The sequence below is a fragment of the Meles meles genome, chromosome 1 (genome assembly GCF_922984935.1).
Source record: "Meles meles chromosome 1, mMelMel3.1 paternal haplotype, whole genome shotgun sequence".
Classification (NCBI taxonomy): Eukaryota; Metazoa; Chordata; class Mammalia; order Carnivora; family Mustelidae; genus Meles; species Meles meles.
This window is the reverse complement of record NC_060066.1, coordinates 183,276,563-183,290,344: the sequence shown is the minus strand read 5'-3', so window position 1 is coordinate 183,290,344 and position 13,782 is coordinate 183,276,563. Positions and strand designations below refer to the sequence as shown.

The 13,782-nt window shown below is 45.5% G+C and overlaps 1 protein-coding gene across 1 annotated transcript; it reads right to left on the bottom strand.

Moving 5' to 3' along the window:
* Window positions 1–5,277: 5,277 nt before the first annotated feature.
* EBNA1BP2 (EBNA1 binding protein 2) lies at window positions 5,278–13,470 on the bottom strand. Its single transcript, XM_046018622.1, has 9 exons — window positions 13,205–13,470; window positions 13,038–13,121; window positions 12,666–12,835; window positions 11,447–11,570; window positions 9,866–9,955; window positions 8,135–8,210; window positions 7,603–7,696; window positions 5,617–5,779; window positions 5,278–5,510 (listed from the first exon to the last, which is right to left on the bottom strand). Exons 1-9 carry the CDS (start codon window positions 13,268–13,270, stop codon window positions 5,460–5,462), a joined length of 918 nt encoding a protein of 305 aa, XP_045874578.1. The 5' UTR covers window positions 13,271–13,470; the 3' UTR covers window positions 5,278–5,459.
* Window positions 13,471–13,782: the final 312 nt, after the last annotated feature.

Below are 13,782 nucleotides of genomic sequence, written 5' to 3'. Positions count from 1 at the left end.
CCAGTGAAGGACAATGAAGAGACAAAAATGTATGAATGCGAGAATGGGAGAGGAACATCAGCACCCAAGAAGACTGAAGACATATTTCGGAGATGGAAAGCTGATGGAAGAAGGTGAGGAAACCACACATAGGACACGCTGAGTGGGACACCTCAGAGCACAGAGCCCTGGAGAGAGGTGCAGGACTTGGAGAGAAGTGTGAAGGTGTGAAGCACGGAAGCAAAAATGGAACATTGGCATGAAGAGCATCTCCCCACACACCAGCCAGGCATGGAACATCTCCCACACTGGAGGCCTACTCTTGGAGAAATGGGGAAAGCCCAGGGCTCAGGGACAGCGTATGGAACACAGGGTAGGAGTGAGGTGTGAGGCTACGAACAATGCAAATCTGTGAAAGGAAGCTTGACCCCGTAGGCCACATGTATATTGCATTTTTACCTTGGGATTGAAGCTGAAAGGTTCTCTGGAGAAATGAAATGGCTCTAAACAAGGAAGGAAGCCGTGTAGTACCATTCAAAGGTCCTGTGGAGAAAAAGGCAGAGAACTCCAGGCTGGTGAGCACACGGAGGTGTGGTGGGGGGCACCCCAGAGCACATGGAAGCCCCATGCCCGCCCCCACTTTGCTTCATGTAGCTCTCGCCTTTGGCTGTTCTGAGTTATGCCTGAAAGGGTGAAGCCATCAATCACTGAGATCACTCCTGCTTTTGGATCCTGACAAGATCGAATGGAAGTCTGCAAATCTGAGTGGCCTTGCCCTGGGAGACCTTTTCATAAAATATGGTGAGGACTAATCATTAATGACTACTCAGGCATCTAGAAAATGTGCCCTTTTGCTATAAGGGATCTGTGGTCAAAGACCAGGAGGGGACCTGTGCTATCATAGATCTATGATAGACCTGTCCCTGGTTCCTGACACAAAGCTCTAAATCCCATGTCATTTCCTGAGAGGTGATAGGGACACCTTTTATGCTAATGAGGCAACCCTTAGGAGCCTCTAGGTAGCTTCAGAATGGGAGCCCACTCACGAGAAAGACCAAACCTTGGTTAAAAACTTGGGATTTTAGTCCCACACCCCATCTCTAGGGAGGGAAGAGGGACAGAAGATGGACCATCACCAATGGCCAGTGACTTAATCAATCATGCCTACATAGTGAAAGTTCCATGAAAACCCCTAAACTCGGGGTTGGAGAGCTTCAAGGCTGATTAACACATCAAGGGCTGGGTGGGAAGGTGTCGTGCCCAAAAAGGGCAAGGAAATGCCGAGCACCCTCCCTACCTCCATACCTTTAAAGCATTTTGTCAAAATTTATTAAGATCTCCTTGTCTGATTTTGGCAAGGAGCTCATTTTTCTGGTCCTGCACTACTGTGCAAAGCGAGGACAGCCTGTGTATACAGTAATAGCTTCCTCTCTCTCTCTCTTATGTTGAGTAAGTGAATGTGCTATATTTCAAGGAGCAAACCTGCAGGAGCAGGGACAGCTTTCAGAGCCAACAACTCGGTGATGAGAAAGAACCAGGGATCTGGTCTATTTTATAATTTACACTAGGATCAGAGTTAGACTCACGTCTCTGCCTATCGATTGTCTGTCTGTTACGCTCTCCTTGAAATACAATCTCCAAGATGATGATGATATTTTTTAAAGTTCATCAAAGTACTAAAAACTCCACAAAACAGATAATCACATCAAAAAATGGGTAGAAGACAGGAAGAGACACTTCTCCAATGAAGACATACAAATGGCTAACAGACACATGAAAAAATGTTCATCACTAGCCATCAGGGAGATTCAAATTAAAACCACATTGAGATACCACCAGTTACAATGGCCAAAACTATCAAGACAGTAAACAACATGTGCTGGAGAGAATGTGGAGAAAGGGGAACCCTCTTACACTGTTGGTGGGAATGCAAGTTGGTGCAGCCACTTCGGAGACCAGTGTGGAGATTCCTTAAGAAATTAAAAATAGAGCTTCCCTATGACCCTGCAATTGCACTACTGGGTATTTACCCCAAAGATACAGATGTAGTAAAAAGAAGGGCCACCTGTATCAATGTTCATAGCAGCAATGGCCACAGTCGCCAAACTGTGGAAAGAACCAAGATGCCCTTCAACGGATGAATGGATGAGGAAGATGTGGTCCATATATACTATGGAATATTATGCCTCCATCAGAAAGGATAAATACTCAACTTTTGTATCAACATGGACGGGACTGGAAAAGATTATGTTGAGTGAAACAAGTCAGGCAGAGACAGTCAACTATCGTATGGTTTTCCTTATTTGTGGAGCGTAAGGAATAACACAGAGGTCATGGGGAGATGGAGAGGAGAAGGGAGTTGAGGGAAATCAGAGGGGAAGACGAACCATGAGACTGTGGACTCTGAAAAACAATCCCAGGGTTTTGGAGGGGCGGGGCATGGGAGGTTGGGTGAGCCTGGTGGTGGGTATTATGGAGGGCACAGATTACATGGAGCACTGGGTGTGGTGCCTAACAATGAATTCTGGAACACTGAAAAATTAAAAAAAAACAAACTATTATTACATGCAAAGAAAACAGTAAAACTAGTTATTTGGTGGACTAGAATTTAAAACATTAAACACATTGAGAATCAAGTGTTTTGTTTATAAAAAACAAAATAAAACAAGTGTTTGCTTGTTTTAATGTGTACAGGACACAGAGCAAGCTTCCTCTCCACGCCTTGGTAAACTGTCTTCCTCCTAAGTTTGGAGTTGGTTCCACCATGTCATCAGCCTCAATGTCTGGGACTGTAATGGAACACAAGGGGAGGCTGATACGGCCTGCACCCCGGTGATACTTCGCAGGCTGACATGGTAGAGGTGACATGATGACTTCTATGAAGTATATCTCTGAGGTTAAGGACAGTGATTCTATTTTGGTATACAAGGGGGAAAAAGAAAGGGAAGAAAGGTAGGTACACAGTTTTCAAATTCTTTAAATGTACTAGCAGTAATGACTTACTTTTGGCCTTACCAGTATGAACTGTTAACATGTGTTCTCCTTTCTTAAAACTCTCAGTATGTTCCACACATAATCCAAAATCTTGAACCAATTCTGAGGCTCCTTATTTGAATTACTATGCATTACCCTGGCCACTAATAGATTATCAAAAACAGGTCAGGGTAAAACATTTTGGTCTTCTGAACACATGACCTGTTTGCTCAGAATTTTGTTAACTGAAATGCATTTATGAACACTAAGTTCATACTTTTTGTACCAGAAAGAATCATATGGAACCAGAAATGTCCTTTTTTATATACCATGATGCTATAAAAAAGGAAACAATGTGAAAATATATTATTTTTTCTGCTTAAAAATATACAGTTCTCAGGTATTTCCAGCTGCCTTAATGTATGCTTTCTAAACGGGAATGGAGAAAGGGAAGACAGGTAAACAAACGTCCTACCCTCTCAACACAGAGTAAAACCCAACATGCAAGGTGGCTTGCCTACCCATGTCCGACCTATGTCTCACCTCCAGCCAGCATTTGAGTACCTCTCAAATACATACCACCAAGGCTCAGACATTATGGAAAGCCCCCCAGCAAAATAATTCCAAGCAGGTATAAATTCTTACCATATGGCAGGCAATGTTCTAAGCATTTTACATATATTAACTCACTTAAAGCTGACAGAAACTGTATTTGGTAGATATTATCCTCATGTCTATACAGAGATGACACAGCACAGAGAAATGAACATGACCAGGATCAAACAGCAGGTAAGCAGTAGAAACAGGTGTTAAAGCCAGCAGTCTGTGCTCTTGACTCTGTACAGATCAACATGAAAAGGGGGGATCATAATGAACAGGGAGGGGCTGGGGGAAATCCAAGGAAACCGAATGAAAGGAACAGAGGAAAACTCTTAAAAAAACAAAATCAAAATTCGCATTCTGAGATAAGAGAATAAAGAGCTCCTGGGGGATAAAATGGAAAATGAAAGCTAAAATAAATATTCACTAAATGATTAAAAAAAAAAATCAAAGAAATCTTTTCTCTAAAGTGAAACTAAAATGCAAACTTAGAAGATCATCAGAAGGGCTTCAGGGGCGCCTGGGTGGCTCAGTGGATTAAGCCGCAGCCTTCGGCTCAGGTCATGATCTCAGGGTCCTGGGATTGAGCCCCACGTCGGGCTCTCTGCTCCACAGGGAGCCTGCTTCCTCCTCTCTCTGCCTACCTCTCTGCCTACTTGTGATCTCTCTCTCTGTCAAATAAATAAAATAAAAAAAATTAAAAACAAAAAAAAGAATCTATTTAAAAAAAAAGGGGGGGGGGGTGCCTGGGTGGCTCAGTGGGTTAAAGCCTATGCCTTCAGCTCAGGTCATGATCCCAGGGTCCTAGGATCGAGCCCCGCATCGGGCTCTCTGCTCAGCAGGGAACCTGCTTCCCCCTCTCTCTCTGCCTGCCTCTCTGCCTACTTGTGATCTCTGTCTGTCAAATAAATAAATAAAATCTTTTAAAAAAAAAAAAAAAAAGGGCTTCAAAATTTGACCAACAGAAACTCCAGAATTAGAACAAAGAAAATAGGGAGAGGCTATCAAATAAAACTTGCCGGAACTGAAGATCTGGCATCCTTCCAAATATCCTCACCAAAAAATAAAAACAAGTCCATGCCAAGACATGTCATCATGGAATTTCAGATCACAGGAGAAGAAAAGCTTCCAGAGAGAAGAGAAGGAATGGCAGCAACTTCTCAGTGGGGAGAGGAGGCAACAATCTCAGGGCAACTCCCACCAACCAAACTTAAGGCAACTGCGGAAAGGTAGGAGCCCCCAACTTCTCTTTCCTAGGAAGATACTAAAAGACGGTACATAGAAAAAGAAGGCATAAGCTAAGACGGGAATGGGATCCAGGAAATAGACCAATCTAAATGGTCTAGAAGAGACAGGGTGAGAGCTATATGACAGACCTAGGCTGGAGCAGGGAATTATAAAGTGGATAAAATGACATGTGTCTAGGGAAAAATAAGGATCTACAAGGAAAATTAGGCACACAGAAAAATAGAAAGTAATAATTAACTCAAGGAAAACCCCAAAGCTGTACCACAAAGGAAATTTTATCATAGTACATCTGGCTGGCAATGAAGGGTATTTAAACAGTCACGATGATATAAGCACTGACTCCTGATTTATCTAAAATCGCGATACAATTAATTAGAAGTATGAGGAAGGTGTAAGTTAAATCTTCGTCTATCATAAAGGAAAGGCAATTTGGACTCAAAGCCTAAATTATCATCAATAAATAGCAATCTTAATATGTAAAAGTAACTTTTTCACCTTTTATTCCTGAGTTTTTAACCAAGATTCTATGTTTCTTTGAAAATTTTTTAGTTTATCGAAAGAACTTTTACAAAAAGATCCCAACAGAAGAAATCCAACTGTCTGCTGAAATCCCAAGTCTGCAACCCTTTTTCTTGGTTCTTTGCGTACAAAGATGCTCTTTAGTGTGCTCTGCTCTTCATTTTCTCTCTTGTCCGTTTTCCAGGCCTCTTCTACAGAAAAAGAAATACCACAGGTGATTACACAGAAACTTGGCCTTCTGCCCTAAGAAAGGGAAGGGCGCAGGTAGGTGTGGGATGGGACCCATGGCTCACTTACATTTGATCCTTTCTTCCCAGGTCTCTTGAGGCCCTTGCCATGAGCTGTCTTGGCCCGGAAACTGGATACATCATCATAGCTCTCACGCGTGTTCCACTTGGAGCCTTTCTTCTTTCCACCAAAACCAAACTTCTGGTTTTTATAACGCCGCTTAGCGTTGGGCCTGGGAAAAAAGCAGGCTTACCGGTCACCCACGACACTGCAAATCCTGATGAACCCCATGGCCCACCAATACCCTTAGTTTACTGTCTATAAGCAAAAGCTCTTAGATGTTACTGTTACCCAGAATCTCACCCTTGGCCCTACATTCATAACTCTAAAAACTCCCCAAGCAAGCCCGTCTACTTATGGTTTTAACTACTAGAGCATGAAAACAAAGCAAGAACCAAGAAAGGATCCATATGTATCTTGTGGCTCAACATTTATCTCTGGAAAGCGTCTTCTATTTTAACTAACTCTTGCTAGATCATTCTCAGATGTTTCTACTCCTTTCAAGGATAGTACATACAGTTAACATTCAAATGTAATATATTTTAAAACTGGTCATCCCGTAGGAAGCTCAAATTCAGCATACCCAAGATCACATGCCATCTCCCTTCCTAGACTGGTTTCACCTCGTGTATATGAACACTGACTCAAGGCTGGTGGTCCTCCCACCTATTCCAGCCTCCCAGGCTAGAAACCTGGGTGCCAGCCTTGATTCTTCCCTCTTTCACTCTCTACACCCAACACAATTACGGAGTGCTGCTAATTTAACTTCTTGAATATTTCAACCCGTTTTCTCTTCTCTGCCTGTTACCACCTTCAGCTCATTATTATTGCTCTCTGGACTCTGTAGTAGCTCCCTAGTCAGTTTCCCTGCCTCCCTCAAGTCCATCCTTTACACAATTTACAACTACAGTTTTTCAAACACATGACTATGACCTGCTCATTATTTTGAGTAAAGCCATCAAAGTCTCCCTCACTGCCTACTGGATAAAACCCAAGCTTCTGAACAAGGCAAACACTGCGTCTGTGACTCAGCCCAGGAGCCCCTCCAGCTACATCTCACCTCTCTGAGACTGCCCCACACTGCACTCCCCGCAGTACCAAATGCTTGCTATTCCTCATACACAAACCTGCTGCTCTCATCTCTATGCTTCTGCTCATTTGCGTTCTACATTCTTGAAGCTGAAACCCATGTCTCTCCTATTCTTCTGGTTAATTCTTCTTGCTTATCCTTCACACGAGGCTCAGGTGGGACCCTCCTCCAGAGAGCCATCCTCACACCCTGATCTCCAGACCACGTCAGCTATTTCTAAAATGTGCTTCTGCACTATGTCTTAAATGCCTTTATCATGGCATTAATATATCCTACAGAAATTATCATTTCCCTCAGGCCTGGTATCCAGGGATACATAAAGGTAAACTAGGAAGAAAATAATAATATCCGCCATTAGCCCTTTTAAATCTGCATAATGCTATGAGGGCATACTATTTTCTCATTTTCACAGATGAGGCAACTAATATTTAGGAAGGTCAAGTAACTTGCTCAAAGCTACCCAAAATGGCAAACTCTAGACCCAAACCATAGCTAGGTCTACACTCCAAACCATTGTACTGTGAGATGTGGAAACTTTTACTGAGTATTCACTTAAAATGTGCCAAGTCCTTAGATCACCCTACTTCAGGGTTTTGTTGTTGTTGTGTAGTTAATTATTTTTTTAAAGTAAGCTCTACGTCCAACATGGGACTTAAAACTCATGACCCCAAGATCAAGAGTCAAATGCTCTACTGACTGAGCCAGCAAAGCGCCCCCTAAGTCACCCTACTTTAACCTTCCAAGACTGATAGGGCTAAAAGGACCCATCCCAAAGGCCTATAAGCCTTGGCTGCAGGCAGCACTGTGCTCTCTCAGCTCTGAGGCCACTCCTGGGGAGTTCCCCACTGTGCTCACAGACTGCTTGCCCAGTACCCACCACAAAGCCAAAGCAAAACTCCTCATACCCCTTCTTCATCTGCTGGCCTTTTGCTCCTTCCTTCGTTCTCCGTGCAACAGGCTTCTGATCCCCCTCAAGGAAATCCAGTTTATCAGAAAAGCCTAGGGGTGAACAGGTATTTTGGTCAGCACCAACACATTTTATTTTTTTGAAGATTTTATTTATTTATTTGACACAGAGAGAGAGAACAAGCATAGCAGGGGAAGTGGCAAAGGGAGAGAGAGAAGCAGACTCCCCACTGGGCAGGGAGCCCAATGCAGGGCTCGATCCAAGGACCCTGGGAACATGACCTAAGCAGCAGACACCCAGCCGACTGAGCCACCCAGGCACCCCAGCACCAAAACATTTTAAGAAAAGCTGAAGCTTCCAAAGAAGGTAGTTACTTGCTAAATCAATTTTAAGAGGCACGTTCTGTTCCCCATGCTATCCCAAACTTTAGGTCCAACGGTTTGAAATCAATCAAGGCTTTACAGCAACAGGTTGTTAAAATCAGCAGCTATCCCCACTCTCCTATATCCTTAGACAGGAGGTATACTGACCTTTCTGATATTTCTTAATGGCATTCATCATATGTGTTTTCTCTCGCTGCCTCTTCTGAAGAACCTCTGTTTGCACCTGGGACATGAACGTAGGGCTGTCACACCCACTCCAGACCATCATCCCCATAAGTGTCTCCATCGTCTTGTTAACAATGCTGTGCTACCATCACCACTGAACTTTTCCTGTGTGCCAGAACTATGTTAAGGCTCTAAGTATATTCTTAGTTTATCTTCTCAACTACCTGTGACGTAGAAATTCCTATCACCCCCCGAAAATGAAGCAGAGAGAGTAACCTGCGTGAGTCACACAGTGAGAAAGTGCACAGCTGAGTTCACACCCCGGAGTCTGCACCCACCCCATTCCACAATCCTGCCTACAAAACTAGGTCTAGTTTTACATCTAGATCTAGGCCTACATCCAATTCTCAGATTAAGTATCTAGCCCCTACCATTAGTAAGCAAGAAAGTATCAACAAAAACAATCTCGCAAAAAAACAAAAAGAAAAGTAGCCGTAAGGACAAAAGCAGATGATTCCATTCGAAGGCAGGGTTTCTCAATATCAATTCTACTGATCACTTGAACAGGATCACTCTCTACTGGGGGGTGGATGGCCTGTCCTGGGCATTATAGGACACCTAGCAGCTTCCCTGCCGTCTACCCACTAGATGTGAGTAGCACCCTCCCCATAGAGACGTGACACCAAAGATGTCTCCAGGCATTGCTGAATGTTCCCTGGTAAGGCAAAATTATCCCCAGTTGAGAACCACTGCCATGACATTTCTTAGAATTACAAACAATGAGCTAAGAGGCCCAAGTGAAGTTGTCTTTGCCTTTGATCAGCTGGGTTCTGTTACTGCCAACGACCCAGGTCTTTGAGTTGACCTCAGCCGCCAACCACCAGATTGATCCAATAAGTGCACAGCTGCCCTTCTGCAGAGAACAGGATGCTGATCTACTCTTACTCCGCAGAGGACCCGTCGGTGAAGTGACTCCAATATGGACAGCAGCTCAGCACCCCAGATCATGAACGTGTATGCCCCAAATGCTGACAGAGTCTGAACACTTGCGCTGATCCTCCCCACATTCACTTCTTCACACAACCCTGACTTTAACTCCTGTCATCATCTTTCCGAAATGGCCATGAAATGGAGAAAAACCAAGAAGGGTTTCCCTAGATTTTACAGTAGACCTCAGACATCCACAAGTCAAGCACACAGGTGCCATTTTTCCCCTCAGTTGGATGACAATCAATAATATGGTTTTTTGAAAGGCTTTTCAGTCATCCAGACCAGTGATTCTCCAAAGCTGGATGCATTTCAGAATCAAGTGAGAAGTTTTGAAGGGGAACAAAAGACAATACACACAGATTCCCAGACATTCTGAAGCCTAGAAATCTGTTTTGAAAGATTTCCCCAGGTGATTGTGCTGTGGGGTCACCTTTGGACCCCACCGGTCTGGACCCACCCCTTCAATGTACAGACCTGCAAATGAAGCCCAGCAAAATGAATGACTTCCCAGCAGTGACCACATACCCCCCCCAAACACCCTCCCTTTGAGACCTTGGTGTCAAGGAAAGATGGTGTTTATGGATCCAAGCACAGATGGCCTCTCTGAGGAGAGATAATCAACATAAGACGAACACACACACAGCACGGAACCAGTTCTGACCCCGGCACCCCAGCCTGATGGACACTTGGCCTCATCCTAAGCCCGCACACTTTCCTTCTCACCTTCTTCCCGTATTTCCTAAGTGCTCGCAGTTGCTTTGCCTTTTCAGACTTCTCCATGGCCACCTGTTTAGCCTGCAGCTTCTGTCGAATCTAAAACACAAAATGTTGTCAGCTTATGTTATTTGAGTCTGGCCTGACCACTATTTAGGGTGCACTGGAGTGGGACCAGATCTTCCCAGTTCTGCAAACTGGGGCTCAAAGGAAACTTGGACAAGAGGCCCAAAGGCTGAGCACTTTGTCCAAGATACCGAAAGCATCAGTGGTAGAACCTGAAAGGGACCTTTCCACTCTCAGTGTGCTGTTTGTTCCGTTACGCAAAGCTGCCAGCTTGCCGTTTTGCCAGGAGAAACGAACTTTTCCCCAACCCTACTGTCTGCAGACTCGTGAAACAAGCATGCAGCCTCAGTTCCCTTCTCCAATATATGAGATACACATTAAAAACTCAAACCAGTATCCAGTACCCAGCCTCTTCCATCAGATCAGCCATATCAGTCAAAGGGTAAGCACTTGTCAGGATGAATGTACAGAGATGTGTCTGGGCTCATCTCTAGATTAGCTTCCCCAAGTACCACTGAGACAAGAGTTCCCTAAAATCCAGAGACCCAACTATTGGAATAGATCTTGGATTAAATTTTGGCAATTCTCTTCCTCCCAAAGTTAAATGAGGACCAAGTTCTACCTAACTCGAAATTATATTACATCTGGTATTAATTAGTCCCTCATCTTAGAGAACACTGAGGCCCAGAAAAAAAAGGAACTGTTTACAAGTTATAGTCCCAGCCCCTGACAATGGCAGAACAAGAAGTGTGTTTCTTCTACACACTATGCCATGACCACACCAGCTAGGAAAAGCAAAAGAGCATCTTTATCTCTGAAACCACAGTTCTTACAGTACTCTCCTCCCCTTAAATGTTTAAATTAGGGGAAAAATCATCCTTATATTTTTCTAATAGGTGGTGACTGGCATGAGTCTGACGTAGATAGTTAAGACAGTAATTGTCCTCTGACAACCACTTCCCTATTATTGGGCTTAGTCTTTTTAAATGTTGTAGGCTCAGTTGGTTAAACGTCTGCCTTCAGCTCAGGTCATAACCCCAGGGTCCTGGAATCGAGCCCTGCACTGGGCTCCCTGATCCACGGGAGTCTGCTTCTCCCTCTGCCTTTCCCCCTGGCTTGTGCTCTCTCTCCCTTGCTCACTCTCTCTGTCTTCCAAATAAATAAATAAAATCTTTAAAAAATTAAAAAATAAATAAATAAATGTTGTAGGAGATGAGGTGCCTGGGTGGCTCAGTCAATTAACTGTAAGCCTTCGGCTCAAGTCATGATCCCAGGGTCCTGGGATTGAGCCCCACATCAGGCCCCCTGCTCAGTGGGGAGCCTGCTTCTCCCTCTCCTTCTGCCTGCTGCTCCCTCTGCTTGTGCTCGCTCGCTTGCTGCTCCCTCTGCTTGTGCTCGCTCGCTCTCCCTCCCTGTCAAATAAATAAAATCTTAAAAAAAAATAAAAATGTTACAGGAGATAAGCCAGCTAACCACACTTAAGTATAAAGTCTCCGCTTTCCAGAGGAAACCTTTGTTTCTTACCTTCTGCATCTGCTGATCAGACTTGGCCATCTCTGCAAAATAGTCAGTGGGCCTCTTCGTAGGGACTTTGAGCTGATGGAGGCGGGGTAATACCGCCAACACCGCAGCCTGGGCCTGCCGGTAGCTGAGGATGGAGGACAGTGTGATATGGGACAAACTGGGAATAAGCTAAGAGAAAGAGACCTTCTATTCCTTCTCACTTGCCTACCTGGCAAGGATAACCTCATAGTTATCCATGATCAGAAAAACTCTCAACATCTGACCTCCACCAGCAAGAACACACACACAAAATGCAATAAAACCTCTTTAAGTTAGGGGCGCCTGGGTGGCTCAGTGGGTTAAAGCCTCTGCCTTCAGCTCAGGTCATGATCCCAGGGTCCTGGGATCGAGCCCCGCATCGGGCTCTCTGCTCCGCGGGGAGCCTGCTTCCTCCTCTCTCTCTCTCTCTGCCTGCCTGTGATTTCTGTCTGTCAAATAAATAAATAAAAATCTTTAAAAAAAAAAAAAAAAAAAAACCTCTTTAAGTTAGTATCTAGGAGAAATTTAGCCATGCACTCTTTAAAGAGAAAGGGGAATTCTGCTAAAAACAAATTCGTTTAAGAGAGTGACCCCACTAAAAGTACCCATTAAGGGGCGCCTGGGTGGCTCAGTGGGTTAAAGCCTCTGCCTTCAGCTCAGGTCATGGTCTCAGGATCCTGGGATGGAGTCCCGCATCGGGCTCTCTGCTCAGCAGGGAGCCTCTCTCTGCCTGCTTCTCTGCCTACTTGTGATCTCTCTCTGTCAAATAAATAAATAAATAAATAATTTTTAAAAAAAGAAACTGTGGTTTTAAAAAAAATTAAAAAAAAAATGAAAGTACCCATTAACTTACAAACTAATATCAATTATGAATCCTTATGTAGGCACTGGAAAAAGTTCACATAAGAACCTTCCAGAAGCAAGTTTTTGTTAAAACAACTGAAAGTACAAAGTAACTCTAAAACTAAATACATTGAAATAAAATTTAAAAATAAACTGGACTTTGGATTATAACCGGTGGACCAAGCGGGCTCTTGTCTCAACCATGCACAATCTCCTTAGCTCTTTTGAATACAAAGAAGCCCTCTTTCTTATTCTTGGGCTTATGACAACTTCTGAGGAATACAGGTTCACTACTTTCCCCCTCTCCCCACCCTCTAGCACAGGGACCCATAACTCCCACACCTGAAAACAAACATACAAGTTCATCTCCCGCTGGAAGTCGTCTTCTGGATCAACAGCTTTCTGATCCTTATTCTGAGGTGTTGACTGAGGTCCACTGACTTCTGGCACGGGACCCAGCGTCACATCAAGCCTTTCAACCCACTCCAGATCCCGCTTGAATTCAGCCAAACACTGCTTCAGGCCACTCTAGGAAATTCAGACACAGAGGCAGCATCAAGGATACAGGCCAACGGACAAAGCCCTAACTCCCAACAACCGGGTCGGGGATTGACCCTCCTGGCACTGCGCAGGCCGAGTCTTCTCTGGGACAAGAACTCAGTCTGAGAAGCACAGCAGTGTCTCGTGAGCATCCCGTGTCCCAGGACCCCCGCCAGGCGCCCGAGCTCACCACGTCGTTCACAGCCTTCTTCGGCCCCTCTAGCACGACATTGAGGCCTGGCTTCAGGAGTCCCCGGGAAAACGCATCCTGCAACTGCAGAGCACAGTGGGCAGTCAGCACCGGGGGAGCGAGGACCCTCTCCTGCGCCCAGCCCCGCGAGCCCGGCTGACACCTACCTCTCGGTCTGTGACCAGAGAATCATCAGAATCCGAGTCTGAACCTGACAGCGGGGGAGTGTCCATGTCCCAGCGAGCGCGCGCGTCCACGCTACTCTACTCGCCGGGTGGCCCGAGGCCGCGCGGCCGGAAAGGGGCGCCTCTAGCCGCGACTGCCTGCCCACACCCCTTGATCTCACACCGCGGCCCACGTTGACCAGGGCCGCACCGTAAACCACGGCTCTCCGAAGCTGCCGATCTTTTCCACCGGGACTTCCGCTTCCGGCTGCAGAAGCACACTTCCGGTTTGCCGTTGCTATAGGAACCACCCCGGCGTCTGAGAGAGACAGGATTGCTTGGGACCCGTAGGAGTTCTACCGCTGGATACACGAGTAGTCTGTTGATCCGGAGCGAAAGAGCGAAAGGTGGGAGCGCGTAGCTGGGGGTCGTCTGGAGAAGCAGGCGGCCAGGAGGAGCGAAGGAAAGGGGAGAAGCAGGAGCCCCGGGCAAAAAGGCGTGAGGAGGGCGCTGGAGGGGCGGGGGGGAGCGGAGGAGGTCTCCGGGGCGGGGTTCGGGCGGGGCCTTGACTGGGCGGGGCC